The sequence below is a fragment of the Panicum virgatum genome, chromosome 2N (genome assembly GCF_016808335.1).
Source record: "Panicum virgatum strain AP13 chromosome 2N, P.virgatum_v5, whole genome shotgun sequence".
NCBI lineage: Eukaryota > Viridiplantae > Streptophyta > Magnoliopsida > Poales > Poaceae > Panicum > Panicum virgatum.
Genome location: NC_053146.1, coordinates 42848890 through 42864840, shown reverse-complemented (window position 1 = coordinate 42864840; position 15951 = coordinate 42848890). Strand labels below are relative to the sequence as shown.

The 15951-nt window shown below is 47.7% G+C and overlaps 2 protein-coding genes and 1 pseudogene across 2 annotated transcripts; 2 read left to right on the top strand and 1 right to left on the bottom strand.

Annotated features, from left to right (window-relative positions):
• The first annotated feature begins 754 nt into the window (after positions 1-754).
• On the top strand, positions 755-1501 carry LOC120662647 (ankyrin repeat domain-containing protein 23-like). Its single transcript, XM_039941750.1, has one exon. The coding sequence runs from the start codon at positions 755-757 to the stop codon at positions 1499-1501; it is 747 nt and encodes a 248-aa protein (XP_039797684.1).
• A 110-nt stretch (positions 1502-1611) lies between these two features.
• LOC120660562 (protein ACCELERATED CELL DEATH 6-like) lies at positions 1612-4194 on the top strand. The gene is made up of 2 exons (XM_039939133.1): positions 1612-2987; positions 3214-4194. Exons 1-2 carry the CDS (start codon positions 2346-2348, stop codon positions 3964-3966), a joined length of 1395 nt encoding a protein of 464 aa, XP_039795067.1. The 5' UTR covers positions 1612-2345; the 3' UTR covers positions 3967-4194.
• A 5040-nt stretch (positions 4195-9234) lies between these two features.
• Positions 9235-12466, bottom strand: LOC120662646 (annotated as a pseudogene).
• Between the last annotated feature and the right edge of the window lie 3485 nt (positions 12467-15951).

The window sequence follows — 15951 nt, the reverse complement described above, 5'->3', positions numbered from 1 at the left end:
TGCTTGATGTACAGTATGTTCATTGAACATCTACTAACTAATGCCTAATATTTTCGTACAATTGCGACTCATGATCTAATGTATAGTAAATTTATGCATATTTTATGGTTATGTTTTTTATACAAATAAATAATGATAGATTCGCCTTAGGTAGATTTTAATCCTGGCTCCACCACTGGGCCAAAATGAAACTCGGGCGATAGTTAGATGATCAAAAATATATATTTTTTCATTTTTCTAAGCTAGCAACAGTGACATGGCTTCATCTTAGCCTATTCCAAACGCTGAAGTTGGCCTAATCAGCTACCGTGTCACATCACCAGTTCATCATGCTGCCTTGGACGTGGTATGCAGGGTAAAGCAGCAGGAGTTCTAGCCTTACGGGAACAAACCGTCGCTCGACGCCAAGCATCATATTAGAATAAAGGAAGACCTACTAAGCACGCTTAGGATAAATTCTGCTCGGAAGTGTCGGTCCAATAATCACGTAGTTAGCGATGTACGGCACGAGCTCTACCTGAACTTTAATTTAGCGCACGCAAGGGTGAGATGCTGGACAACGTCGTCTGCTTTTTTATTTAGACAATGGATATTAAATCGAAACCCTATATATATACATCGATTCACTCACATCTAAGCAGAGTGAACCCTCGTACTCGTATATTGCCACCATCGATCACATTCACAATCACAATCCAAGCGTGGCGTGCATCGTAGATGGAGCCAAGCAACAGTTCGAGGCCACCAATCGAACATGATAATAAGAAAGGCAACGGCGAGCGCGTGCACGCAAGACCTCGCCGTGGTCCGCCGACCGGAGCTCCTCAGAGCGGCGAGCTCGGGCCAGCTGCGGCTGCTGGAGGAATTTCTCAGCAAGGAAGACGGAGGATCGGCTGCGGCCACTGCGTTGGCCCGGGAAGTCGCCGTTCATCTGGAGGTGGAGACTCCTGCACTCTACCTACCATCAGTGGCCACGGAGGGGGCCTCTGCACTCCATGTGGTTGCGGCCAGTGGAGACAGTCCAGGGTACCTTCAGGTGGCGGAGGCAATCTGCAGGAAGGCCAGCCAGCTGCTGTTTGCCTGCGACGGTAACGGAGACACGCCGCTGCACTGTGCCGTGCGGGCGGGGAACGCTGAAATGGCCTCCCTGCTTATTCGGCAGGCAGACTGCTGCGACCGGGAGAAGATCATGCTGAGGATGCAGAACAAGCGCGGGGAGACGGCTCTGCACGAGGCCGTTCGCTTTGGCCACAAGAGAGGCATGCGAATGGTCGAGGTGTTGATGTCCCATGACAAGCAGTTGGCCAGTGTGGTTGCAAGGGATGGTACATCGGTGTTGTACCTGGCCACCTCGCTACATCATAACGACATCGCTCAAAAGTTGATTTTTGAGGACAGGGAGCTCGCCTACTCCGGCCCACTTGGACAGAATGCGCTGCATCCGGCTGTTCTGCACAGCAAAAGTAAAGTACTCTTCACCCTTAAATTTAAATCTATTTAGGATTTTTCTGCTAACACTAAAGTTAAATTTGAGCCCTTGGATTATGTGTTTACATAGATAGTGCCACAGAGTAGCGTGATGCTATCAATCCTTTTTATATTAGTTGTGAATTTAGACGGTTATACATACAGGCAAATTAAAGTGATTATATGCATTTTTAGTAAACATATGAATTTCTCCTGACAAATTGTGAAAATGATTATGATGACTTTGGTTATGTTTGGATTGCTAAAATTGAGTGCTAAAGTTTAGCACCTATTAGCACTTATATCATTGCTAAAGTTTTTATGTCTTGGCTAAGATTAAGCCCATCAAATTAGCATTTTTATTTGGATGAACTAATGCTAAAGTTTAGCACTTTTGGACAATAGCACTTTGATCCAAACACCCTTTATTCATGACGGGCTGGAAACATGGAGGCCCGTCATTTCTGACCCTTGCTGGTGACGGACTTTTGAGGTCCTAAAAGAAAGTATTATGAGGTGATGTAAGTGGGCTAAATGGAGTATCATATTATATTTGTGCTGAGTTGGAGGGGAGAAATGGTGAGGGAGAAGAGAAGCGAACTGCAAGTTTACAACCTGCTTCCAGCCTGCTGCAACACAAACTCCAATAGTGGTGAGAGAATGAGAGAAGTAAGATAAATTATTAATGTTTCAATCCAGCTATACAACTAACTATTATATGGGATGGCTATTAGATACATACCAAAAATCCAGTTGTTTCTTGTCGTATGCTGTTTTTTCTCAGAGGAAAAAGAAGAAAGAATATGTGCTATTTGTACAATGTACTGCAGTTCTATTCTCTTTTGCGTTTGACTAAGTGATTAAGTGTACCTGCAGTGATGACAACAGCTCGACTGAAACTGAATAAGGACCTAACCAAACAACAGGACCTCTCTGGAAGTACGCCGACACACTTCGCTGCATCAGCACATGATCCTTCCCTTGAATTTTTCCTATATGTCTTTATGGAGAGGACCCTCGAGTTTTACTCATTGGGCATCTATTTCGCACGGAAAAATTGGCTTATCAAACTCTACAGGTGCTTGAACCTTCCTCTTTACCAACTGGTCGGTGCTGATCCTTCTTCAGCGTTTCAGCCTGACAACGATGGGTTGTTCCCGGTGCACGTCGCTGCCTCGGCAGGCAACCTGGTTGCTGTCATCATCCTTCTTATCATGTGCCCTGGCTGCGCTGGATTGCGTGATTCTCAGGGCAGGACCTTTCTTCATACTGCTGTCGAGAAGGGGAGCCTTAATATTGTGAAATTTGTGCGCATGAGACCACAGTTTAACTCGATCCTGAATATACAGGACAACCAAGGGAACACTGCTCTGCATCTAGCTATCCTTGAAGGACATTTGTCCATATTCCAGACTCTCATCATCAACCCACATGTTCGCCTGAACTTGCCAAATCATGAAGGAAAAACCCCCATGGATCTTGCCGAGAGCAAAGCTCCACCAGGTTTTTATTTTGGGATGGTAAGTAATTCATCGACTACTACTATTACTCTTTATTTCTCATTTATTTAGAAAATGGAAGAAAGCTCAATTTAGTGTTTTTGTACTAATTGTGGTAATTTTAAGCCACTTGAAAATTTGCTCTTTTCTTCTCAGCCCTAGGAAATACTATAGTGCCACACAATGTGAAGTCCCAGTAAAAATTACCGCGAATAATGGACCTTTACGATGTTTTTTTTTCTTGCAGCATGCACGGCGTAGGATACTTGGTACGCTGACTTTTGTAAATGCTCAGAATGGCAACTGTCGCCGTGATCATTTCAAAGAAAAGCTCGTTCCGAAGCTAAACAAGGATGAAGAGTCAAAAAAGATAACGGAGTTTGCGCAGATTGTGGGCATCTGCTCGGTGCTTGTCGCGACGGCAACATTCGCCGCAGTCTTCACAATGCCCGGCGGTCTCTGGTCTGAGGACAACGAGGGTGACCCCAGGGCGCCCGCCGCTGCGCCGAGCCCAGTTGGCCCCATTGGGACGCCTATCATGGCCGGGAAATATGCTTTCAACGGGTTTGTCCTCGCCAACACATTAGCATTCAGCTGCTCGGCTATAGCCACCTTCAGTCTCGTCTACTGCGGGATGGCTGCGGTTGACCTAGAGAAACGCATCAAGCTGGTTTCTATCTCGCTAGCACTGCTGAACGGCGCCGCGAGAAGCTTCTGCGCTGCCTTCGCATTTGCGCTCTATCTACTCCTTTCTCCGGTGGCCCCGGCGACCGCCATCGCCACGGCCACGATGACGGCTCTTGTGTTGCTCGACGCGCTTCGCTTCCTGTGGCTACTGTTCGGTGACACAGTCATCGTCCTCAAGAGAAGGGGAGGCGCGGTGCCACTGCTCAAGTTAACAACTGCATTCATTGTCAACATGGTGTATCTCTTCTGGCCTTACATCATAATCTTCAGCCTGCTGGGAGGTCATAATAAGAGCCCGTTGCACCCAAATTGACTCCTCTGCCAGCGTACATGTGATTCAGGACAGCTGTACGTGATGGACCCGTGACACCGTGCCAAGACTCCTTGCCCGTATTTAATTTTTTCTTGAGAACAATTCTTTGTGAGCCATTTCAAGTCTATAGTCTTAATTTGTACGTGTCTGTGGGTCGTGGGTGTAAGCAGCTCCTATACTCGCGCTCCATTTGTTTGTTTCTAAATGGACTAGATATATGCCCGTGCTTTGCTACGGGTTGCAAGAAAAAATTTTCATAACAATGCACAAAGTACGAAAAACATGGTGTTATTAATGGCATATTAGCTGCACGTAGGATACACCAGCATGTGAGGATACATCACATACAAGGTGCAATGTGACAGCTTTTTATTTAAAAAAACACAGCAAACAAAATAAACTTCCCGTGGTGAATTGAATTCTCCACACTGAACTACGACAACCAAATAACGTTTGCAGAGAAGAGTTAAACACATACACTCAATGCAGGATATGTATAGCGCAGTTGAGAATATTGCCAACTCCATGTACATATATAATCTTCATCAAATAAATGATTGCTCCAATTGGCGTTCCTAAATTCGGGCACCCGTAGCGTGTAAGTTTCAATGGTCTTTCGCATCCTTGCAGGCCACGTTGCGTCTCCTTGCTTTCCAGCGTGGCCTTCTTCGATCAGCTAGCTTATTTCGTCGTCGTCCGGCCGGTTCTTCAGGAGAGAGCTCCGTCCTCCAGCCAGGTCGGCTGGCTGGTTCTGCCCTCTTTGGGTTTCAGATCGGACGACGCGAAATTAGTTTTGAGAAGTAGTTAGTCTCTGTGTTTCCTGGGTATGTACGCATGTGCTGAGTGAGCGAGCTGCGCCTGTTGTAGGCTTGCATAAGAGCATGCATGATAGCAAGATTAGCAAAAAGTTCACGTGCTGGAAAGTTGATCCTCGGAAAGTACTAGACACTTCTTTTTCTTTGATTACAAAATATACTAGTAGACACTTGTAGTACTAGCTTGTACTGACTCTAGTAGTATATAGTACTAGCTTGCTTTGGTTCCTTCTCTCGTTTGGTTTGGAGGTCGCGGAATCGAATACTGGGAAATTACTATTTGTTTGTGTGTTTCATAGGCACGCATGTGCTGAGCCAGCTGCGCCTGTTGTAGGCGAGCATGCATGATTGGAAATTTGGCAAAAGTCTCGTCGTGTTCGTGTTCTGGAAAGTTGATCCGCGGACACTACTAGAAACTTCTTTCTTTTTTTTTCTTTGATTGATTCTAATATACTGCTAGTAGATACTTGTAGTACTATTAGCTTGTACTAGTTCTAGTATACTAATAGCCTAGACCGAATCCTAAATCCTTGCAGACATTTTTTGTATAATTTTGCGCCGCATCTGGATATATGGTGACCCGAAGACGCCGACACAAACGACCATCGTGGTGACTGGTGAGGACCGGAGGTGGAGGCGTTGGTGGCAGCTACCGCTGTCTAGGCTACTGGGGCAAAGCACCGGCGAGTCGGCGACGCAGCGGCTGAGCGGTAGCGCGGCGCGGCGCACGAGCCGAGAGCAAGCAGCAAGCGCAAGTAGTGACCGGTGAGACGAGGGGCGCCCCTTTTGAGGCGGGAATTCTGCCGCGAACGCCAGAAAAAATACTGAACAATAGGCGAGACGAGAGAGCGGTCAAACACTGAAAACTCGGGGCGCCCGGCGACTTCGATTCCCCCGGCCGGCCATTGCGAGCTGCAGCAGGCCAGCGCCGGCCTGATTGTTTCAGGAATTCAGGCTCCGGCAGCCGGAAGAGGCCGTCGTTTTCGGCCCCCTCGTCGGCACGGTGGCTAGCTAAGCTAGCGTACAAGTCAGTGGTTCAGCGCACGATGCCATCAGCGACCGGCGCCTGCTCCGGTATCATGTTACAAGAGCAGACACGTCTACCTGGTCGGCTCGGCATGGTCCGGGACTCCTGGTCCGGTTTTGTTTGGCGTTGTTCAGTTCCCAAAAAATTTTGCGCAGTACTCGTCACATCGAATTTTCGAACACATGCATAGAGCATTAAGTGCAGTTGAAAAAATAAATGATTATACAGTCTAACTGATTAGAACTGATTAACATGAGCTGAATCTTTTAAGCCTAATTAGTCTATAATTGGACATTATTTGTCAAATAACAATGAAATGTGATACAATACTAAAATCCAAACTTTTTCACCAACTAAACACACTCTTACATTGCTCCTTGACCGGTCCCAACCCTTCTAGTAGGATGTCCATATAATTAATAAGGGTGCTATAATAAATAAGAGAGTATGACATAAGAGTTAATAGAAAAAAATAGATATAATTTCTTATGCAAGACACCATATTTACACCAGAACCAGGAAAGAGAGAATAATGATAGGATAAGGCAAGAAAAAAGAAAAGAGAGAATTAGATGAGATTTATTTTCTGTATTTATGTTAAAAACTATGTATTGAGAGGTAGTGTCCATAAATACTTTCTTACTCTCTTTTTTCTGTAGACAATACGACACTCATTTGGCTGGTGGCTGATGTTGATTTGTTATAAGAAAAAATTATTGGCTGTTGCCTGATCGACTGGACACGACTGCATCGTCGCCGTCACCCCTCCCCCCCCCCCCCCTTCTTTTCTGAACGGAGCGCTATGGGATGCTAATCAGGCCGATAATTGCATGCATGCGGTCAGCCTAAACCACCCCAGCTCTATTGATTAACCCGAATATAATTTACGGTCTTCTCGCCGCGCCAGATGTTCCCACGCGTAGGGAGAAAGGGGGGAGAAGGAGAACATGGACGGGAGCGTTCGCCACCAGCAGCTTTATTTGCGCCACGTCAAGCACTCGCCGTTCAGGGCATGGTCACTCCACTCGGCAGCCGCGACATGGCATGAACAATGATTTTTTTTTTGAGGGACATGAACAATGATCCCAGCCAGGCCAGCACCGATGTGACGCGTCACGACTGAGCATATTCGCTCTCTCCGTGCGAGAGGATAGGGAACTGTGCTTTCACACGCCCCTGCTGCTGCTGCAGCAGCCGGTGTGTTGTGTACTTGTGCTGTGTTTTCTCCAACTCCGACTGCTCCCGCGCCGTCACCAACAGTAGTTATTCCAGCCGGTGCAGAAAGCCGAGCCCGTCGAGGAGACAGGTCGTTGCTTGCATGTCGTATTAGGCTCTCCGCACTCGTCACTCTCTAAATTCATTTTCTAAAAAAATATTCTTGCCTAGTCATCAAAATTCTCCTTTCTATATTCAGTTTCTCCGCGTTCATTCACTCTCTATATCACTCTCTATACCAACTACCAGACCGTGGGGCCCACGTGTCGTAATTTTTTTTCCTTTTTTTACCCCCGCCCTCCCTCCCCGCTCTCTCTCCCCCGCAGCCCCTCTCTCTCTCCCCCTCCTCTCTCCCTCCGCCACCGCGCCACTCCTCCCCCGGCCACCGCCGTGAGCCTCGCCGAGCCACGCCGCCCCCTGCTCCGAGCTCCGCCGCCCCTGCTCCGAGGCCCGACGGCGCCCACGGACCGGAGCTCGCGCGGCGCGGGGCGGCGACGGCCCACACGGCGCGGCGAGGCAGGGCGGCCTCCGCCGGCGGCCATGGTAGACCTGTCCGCCCAGAGCCCGCGAGACGGCGCTGGGCTCGGGCTCTGTCCGCCCAGGGAGCTCGCCGCCGCCCCCTGGACCTCGGCGCGGCGGTCCCATGGAGCGAGCGCGCGGATCTCGGCGGCGTCGGCGAGCGCACCTCCCCGGTGGCCCCTCCCTCTTGCTGCTGCTCCGGGCGGCTTGGGATGAGGCGAGGCGGCGCGGCCACGGCGAGCGCGCGCACGAGGCGGCGGCCGCGGCGAGCAGGGCAGGGCGGACGTGGCGAGGCCAGGCCGGCGAGGCGAGGCAAGGCAGCCCCCGATGGCGCCGCGGGCGGTGCTCAGCGCAGCCCCAGGGGAGCACGGGCACTGCACCCTCCCTTGGCGGCCATGGCGTGCGGCCCGGCAGGGTGGGGCGGCCGGCGCACAGCACGGAGGGGCAAGGGCGGCCGGCGCACGGCACGGCGGGGGCAGGTGCGGGGCCGAGCGGCGGATCTGGGCGGCGGGCAAGGAGGCAGCAGGGGTGGAGAGGCAGGGGGCGGTGGCGGTGTCGAGGCCGTCGCCGCACCAGGGCTTGCGGCGGGGCAACGGCGAGAGCAGGCGCGAAGCCCATGGCGGCCGGCGAGCGGCCCGACCTCCCTCGCCTCCCATGGCCGGCGCGGCGGACCGGGGCAGCCGGCGCGCGGCCAGCACGACTCCTCCACTCCGCGCCGCCTTCCCCATGGCAGTGCGGCCTCGGCGAGTCCAGGCGACCATGGCGGGGTGGAGCAGGGCCGGGATGGGCGCGCGGGCCATGGAGCTCGCCGCGGCGCCCCCTCCTCGTCGGCTCTTCGAGCTCCGCCCGCGGCGGCGGGGCATGAGCTCGTCCGCGGGCGGAGCAGGGGCGGAGGAGCAAGGGCGCGCACGGCAGAGAGCAGGGAGCAGAGCGCGGCCCTCGCGGTGGCGGCGCAAACCGCCCTCCTCCCTCCTCCTCCTCTCTTCTCCCTCCTCCCTCCATTGCCGGCGTGGGGCCATGGCGGGCCGCGCGGCGAGACGGCCGCCACCTCCCGCGTGCGTCCATGGCCGGCTTGGGGTGGCGGCCGTGCTCCTCCGACGTGGACCGTCGGCGGGGACGGTGGCGGCTCCTTCCGGTCCGAGCCGCGGCGCGAAGGCAGGGTGGTTGGGCCGGACGGCAATAGCGCGCTGTCCGTACCCGCGCGCTGGGAGTTGCGGGCGGGAGGAGCTGCGCTAACTTAGCGCAGCATTTAGAGAGCCCCGCTGCGGGAGTTTTCTCTCCAAACTCCAACTGTAAAATGCATAGAGAGTGGGATAGAGATCCCAGTGCGGAGAGCCTATTACTGCATCAGCACGATCTGCATGCCGACTCTCCAGATCAGGATAATGTACAGCAATCAGGCCGTTACTACTACCGCCTGAAACCCTGATAAGCTACGACTTTGCAACAACCGTGGCCTCTCGGCGACTGCTTCGCTTGCTCCACCTTGTTGTCATCTCGGCATCTCGCCTTTTGCTTTCGTAGCAAAATTGAGTGTTTATTGCCGGCTCGATTCAGCCCTGTTCGTTTGGCTGTGGCTGGTGCAGATTTATTATGAAATAAAAATACTACTGGCTGACTGATGGTTTGTTGACGGGTGCTGATTTGACATGAGAAAAAAACACTGCTACTGGTTGGCTGACAAGCCAAGTGAACACATTAAAGCCGTGCTGAATCCAAACCAGTGGAGTAACCAATCATGTCAGGGCATGGCAATGAACGGCCGTACAATAAGACATGAATATGCGTGGGAGTGGGACCAGCATGCAGCATCCTGTACAGTTCAACGGCCAGGGTAGAGCATGATCTCCGCTGACACTGATGTGACACAACTGAGCGGATAGTCAGCCAGTGCTTTTGGCACCAAAGAATAAAACTATTTGGCATCATGGCATCATGGCTGGAGTTGTAGTGGGGAAAAAAGGGCAGCAAGTGATCGGTGCATATCAAATGAATCCAATTAGCAGATCAAATTTACCTGACAGACAGCACAAAAGTTTCGACTTTAAACCAAATGGTTGGCATTTTTTCCACTTTCAAACTGGAAGCAATGACACAGCAAGTACTCGTCGAAGAACACTAGTATTGGTTCATGTAGGTTGCTCAACTGACAGGCCGCCTGACAGAAGAAACATGCACACAGGTAAGCTACGATATTTAGTAAGTTTACCCAGTACAGCGTGTTAATATGACATGCCAGCATCTGTTCTTGTGTTATCAAAAGTCATGGAACACCATGAGGGACTCATCATGTCTAGTGAGAGCTAGGATCAAAATGTTCTTTCTGTTCCGAAGTTTGGTTTCATCCTTTGTACCCTGAAATAAACAATGCATGAGGTTCTGATGCGCAGCAGTGTACTCTAAATTGTCTGACTTTGCATCAAGATCAATTCTGGCAACAAGATACAGCAAACATGGGATGCAAGCCCAGGAACTTACATTGCAATTTGTATTCTAGATTAAAGAATGCGACTTCAAGTATGGCAACTTACTACAAGGAATTATTGTAATTGCCAAAGATGATTAATAGCTAACCTCGAGTAGAAGTTCAGCCATACAATTGACCATCTGGCGCAAGTTTAAAGCAGCATGATAAAGATGATCGATGTAGTGTTCCCGATATGTATTTTTCACTCTCCAAACAAAAAACTGTTGCATTTCCTGTTCCTGATGCCGCAGAAGGGACTCTCTGCAAAAATAATTGACTTATATTCCCAGCAGGAGCAGTTCTTTTGTTGTGTCCATTTAAAGTACAGAACAATATTGCTTGCAAATACTTAACTCACTACTACTCTACTAAATGCGCGGCAACTGGCAAGTGTAACAGTTCAGCAATTGTCTTCACTGCTGAATCCATGCTTGGCTTAATCTATCGATCAGGTAGAAGTATTCTGAAACTTTTGCTCCATGAAAATAAAAACTGAACTCTCCATAAATGGTATTATATTTGGCAAGGACTATGGTGGTACGGCTGATATGTTCCGAGAAGAATAGTTACTTTGTACTAGACTCTTAGACTAGTAAATCATTAAGAGCAAGCAAAAGCATAAAGAACAGGGGTAATATAAGCATATAAAGTTTTCCTGTTCTGGCCTTCAGCTTTAGGAATTGGCAGTTGCGTAAAATCACTTCATATAAATTATTTGTGTTTACCTAAATTATTGATTAGCTAAATATGTAGTTGCTAGCAGAACTCTCCGTGTAGGTTGAGGAGTTAAAGTTTAGTTTTCAAGCAACATTCACAAAAGTGAGCCTCCTGGAGATGCAATGGCTAGTCCATGGGACTCACACTAATTCAGCACTTGGTTGTTGGACCTTGGGTCAAGGCATTTTCTCTGCCTCTTCTGACCCTGAGAAAACTCAGGGTCGCCTTGTAACCTTAGATCTCAAAGCATATTGTAAGTAATATGTAAATCTGCCCAATCAAACCACCATCACCACAAACACCCACCCACCCAACTGGCAGATGCACATTAACAGCCTCCATTGTGCCAATCATGTGCACACTGAAGATTTTTGAAGATGATAATGTAGCCTGTCTGGTAGCATCCATCGATGTATAAGTACACCAATGTTCAATAGACATGGAAGACAAAACAGTCTGAGATTTCTTCATTCCAAACTAATCATTCTATTTGGCAATATTTTTTCCAGATATACCACTCAAAACCCAGAGGTCAGTAAGAGAAGGTTAGCAAGAAATGTCCAGATATGCCCTATTAAATGACATACTAAATCAGTCAACCCCTTTCACATCATTAAAGTAGGGTAGAGAGCAAAAACATTGCAATAAGTAACTGTTACTTTTTTCAACTGAAAACTATTTTTGAAGCAGCAACTCCAAAGTAAAGGGACAAAAGTATTGTTAAAAAGATGGGAGTAGACAAAAAAATTTGTCGAAGCAAGAAACGCTACATGTGTAGAGTTATGGAACAAACCTCTGAATCTATGTATTCATCCTTCCAAAGTTTGTATAAAGTTTCATGAACAATCTGCTTGTCTAGAATTGTCTTGTCAGTAATCTGCAAATTTCGATGGAAAGTCTAGCATCATGCTCTGAAGTTAGAGAGTGAATAATAAAAAAAAACATGAACACACCAGCGTAATGAAGATCAATGCATCATTGATGCATATAAAATGTGTCTGAAAACATAGCAGAAGAGTGCAATTTCCTTGGCATAGAAAATTACTTACTTCATCGGTCTCAACGGGACCGGCTTGTTTCAGCAATAACCTAAAGATTGTATAAGCTTCTTGCCCATGTTTCTTCTTCACAAGAGACTCTACCTATACGCACAAAGAAGAGGAACCAATATGGGTCTGATTTTAGGATATTTTAGTAACCCTAAACAATAAAAGGATGAAACAGTAAAGCATTCACGTACCTCATCGTTTCGACATGTCTCGACCAGTTTGTTTAAATCTGCAAAGAACACACAACTGTCATGCAAAAATCTTACATAAATAGCTTATAATGTCAAGGCTGATAGTGTCATAGTGGAAGTCCAAATCAAGAATTACATCAGTGTTCAAGAAACGCTACATGGTAAATAGCATGTTAAGTCAAAACCACCAGCATTAGGTCAGAAACCTCACAAGAGCAGAGTTAAGGTTGTATTACCAAAAAAATGATACCAAACTGATGCATTAAAGTTTCAAGCAGAGAGGAATTCAGATAACTAGACAATTCATGTATACAGTGATACAACAGTACAGTCTCCAGTTCATGTACAACAAATAGTTAAATACAAGTCTTACCGAAAGTGAATTGTTCTGGGTCCCTAGTGGTAGAAATGCACTCCAGATCATTCAATACACTTATTATCTGATCCACTGTCATTGATGAACCTCCTTCCTTCTGTCCTACTCTCTCCAAAATTCCATTTCATTGGTGATGTCACTGCAAAAGTCGGAAATTCATTACTAAAGTAGTTCATCTCATCAAAATAATTGAAACTTTGCCAAAATACAGTCAAATTTGATACTTTTTTCATCAAATAGCTTTCAAAATTTTTAGTTTGGAAACCAAAAAAAATAATCATATATGCAGATCACATAAGAAATGCCGCCACCCCACAGTGCCCCAAAAGATCGCAACATTTTTATTGTGTATAGTAAGTGAGGATGCATTAAGGATATGTACAAAGATGCGACGACGTTTGTCCGGACATGTGATGGAAACACCACTGACTTTCCTATTAACATAGGCCTACACCAGGGGTCAGCATTGAGCCCTTATTTATTTGCTTTAGTGATGGATGAGATCACAAGGGATATACAAGGTGAGATCCCTTGGTGTATGCTCTTTGCTGATGATGTGGTGCTAGTTGACGAGAGTAGGGCAGGGGTTAATAGGAAGTTAGAGCTGTGGAGACGCACGTTAGAGTCGAAAGGGTTCAGACTTAGTAGGACCAAGACCGAGTACATGATGTGCGATTTTCAGCGCGACTAGGCATGAGGGGGGAGACGTTAGTCTAGATGGGCAAGTGGTGGTCCAGAAGGATACGTTTCGGTATTTAGGATCGGTGTTACAAAAGGATGGCGACATTGATGAAGATGTTAGGCATAGAATTTCAGCTGGCTGGTTGAAATGGCGGCAAGCTTCTGGCATTCTTTGTGACAAGAGGGTGCCACAAAAGCTAAAAGGCAAATTCTATAGGACAGCAATTCGTCCGGTGGTGATATTATACGGTTGCTGAATGTTGGCCTACAAAAAGACGACATGTGCAGCAACTGAGTTGTAGCAGAGATGCGGATGTTGCGGTGGTTTTGCGGGCACACAAGGAGGGATAGAGTCCGGAACGAAGTTATTCGGGATAGGGTCGGGGGTGGCACCAATTGAGGAGAAACTACTCAGCATTGGCTGAGATGGTTTGGACATGTCCAACGAAGGCCTCCTGAGGCGCCGGGTGCGTAATGGGATCCTTGAGCTAGTCGATAATGTAAGAGGGGTAGAGGTAGACCCTAAACTGACGTGGGATGAGTCGGTTAAGAGAGACCTTAAGGATTGGAACATCTCTAAAGAAATAGCTTTGGATAGGAGCGCTTGGAGACTAGCTATCAATGTGCCTGAATCTTGAACTTATTTCTTTCGGGTTTCATCTCTAGCCTACCCCAACTGCTTGGGAAAAAAGGCTATGTTGTTGTTGTTGTTGTATAGTAAAGTGAGGATCAAATAGGAAATGAATTTTAGGATTTAGGGAGTCAGGAAAATGATAAAACAGCACAACTTCATCTAAGGCCATACCAGTGTTGAATTAACTATTAGTCACTTCATAATAGTTTATCAGTTTATCGGGCTTCCTCATTTCAGAACAGTATCCTACAGAGAGATCAACATTGCAATTATTACTGTGTTTTATATCCTTCATCTCTGCTACTGATGATGCTAACAATAGAGTGGCCTCTTATGTCAATATAATGGTCTAATGTCGTTAGTTATTCACAAGAAGGGCAGGCCTGGTGCAGCGATAGAGTCTACCATCTGTAACTGGAAGGTTCCGGGTTCGATTCTCAGCCTCTGCACATTTGTGCCGAAAAAAGCTTGGTGCTCCCCCAGACCCCGCCCAGTGCGGGAAACCTACGGCACTGGGTATGCTCTTTTACCATCAGTTATTAACAAGATTTTATGCCTCTTTGGTCATTGCATATAGAGTAGCATTTTGAAATGGACTAGCATTGCGCCCGTGCGTTGCTACGGGTAATATAAATTTTACCCAAACCTACATGAGAACACAAACCACCAATTTTGTGCTCTTTCACTCCGTGTACAAGTCGTGCCACGACCCGCATGAGGTATTGATTGTTCTGGTTCCGATTGGGATTCGGATTGATTTGTTCGGGTTCCAATTAGGATTCCGATTGACGTACAGAGGAATCATTGCTTGCTTTATAAATAGTGGAGATTAAATTTATGACATGCTCCAAATTGGTCCATAGAAGGACCCTATACAGATAAAAAGGTTCAAATTACCAACTTAATGAACAACTATCACATTGTGGTTTACTATAAACCTAGCTATCAGTGTTTTTTAGCACCGGCTAGTGATTCTTTGTGGATGCGCGTTTGTGGGCGGATGGTAGTGCATGAAGATGCAAGGATTTATACTCGTCCGGGCCGCCGCAAGGCATAATACCCTACGTCCAGTTCGTGTTGCTCGTGTATCTTGCACTGGTTTGAACTTTGAAGTAGGGGGTTACAAACGAGCGAGAGAGGGACCGGCGTCCCAAGTCTCTAAGATCGGTGAGGTGGAGTGTTCGTGGTTCTCGTCTAGTTAGGGCAGCTGCCGGCGGGTTACAAACTGGCCAGGTGCGTTTCCTCCTCTGTCTGTTCGTTCGCCTGACGAGGCGGGCCGCCCCAATAGGTCGGGTGGGAGGCGCGCCCTAGGTCGGGTGGACGCGGCGCGCCCCTTAGGTCGGGTGGACGCGGCCCGCCCCTTGGTTCAGACGAGGCGGAAAGCCCTCCACGTAGGTCGGGGCTAATCAGTGACACTATCACGCTGGCTGATGAAGCGTCTTAGCCCTTAACCCTTAATCTCTGGATATCCGGTATATTATACCTAACACTATCAATTATGCTCGTGCATTGCTACGGACAAAGTTGGTATAGGTATCGGATGCGTATAGGTGCCCATGCGTTAATTTTGTGAGATCTACGTGATCGAGTCGTGGACGGAGGGGGCTGGTCCGACACGCATACGGGATGGACTAAGGTTCACCTGTCAATGACACGAGACAGACCAAACCAAACGGACCAAACCTTTAGATGAAACCTTACTTGCTTTAGAAATAGGTATAGATAAAATTTATAGTAAAGCTCTATTTGGCACGGCTCCAGCTAATAGCTCCATGACAGATTTGAGGTTGTAAGCATAGTCACCGGGTTTGTGGAACGAGGGTGCGTTCCACGTTCCAGGAACGCTGTTCCGGGGACGGGAACGGGGAACATTTTCGTTCCCGCAGTGTACAAATCAATCCCAAACACCGCTCCTCGTTCCCCGTTCCTCATTCCTCGATCCATTGTTCCGAGAACTTCGGTGACTATGGTTGTAAGCTAAAATAAATTTGGACTAATATATATTTTTATCCTATCGTAAAACACTTGCTGAGTACACAGAACTTCAGCCCCACGAATCTGGGGTTAGGAATACACAGCTCCAAGAATTCTTCGAGCTGGAGCTGTGGACGCACAGCAAGTGTTTTTTTTTTTTTTTTTGGCTTGACAGCTCTGCAGCCAGCACCATGAGGCAAGACAAAAACAGAATGCACATTCAGAACAGAGATATATGATAAAAATAGTCTAACTTCATGAAATATGCAGGAGAGCTATTAAAAAAACAACAAGCTGGATCAAGCTAGGACCAACCATGT

Coding starts and splice junctions, on each gene's coding strand:
- LOC120660562 (XM_039939133.1), top strand. CDS start 2,346: ATGACAACAGCTCGACTGAAACTGAATAAGGACCTAACCAAACAACAG. Junction 2,988..3,213: donor CAGGTTTTTATTTTGGGATG/GTAAGTAATTCA, acceptor TTTTTCTTGCAG/CATGCACGGCGTAGGATACT.
- LOC120662647 (XM_039941750.1), top strand. CDS start 755: ATGATAATAAGAAAGGCAACGGCGAGCGCGTGCACGCAAGACCTCGCC.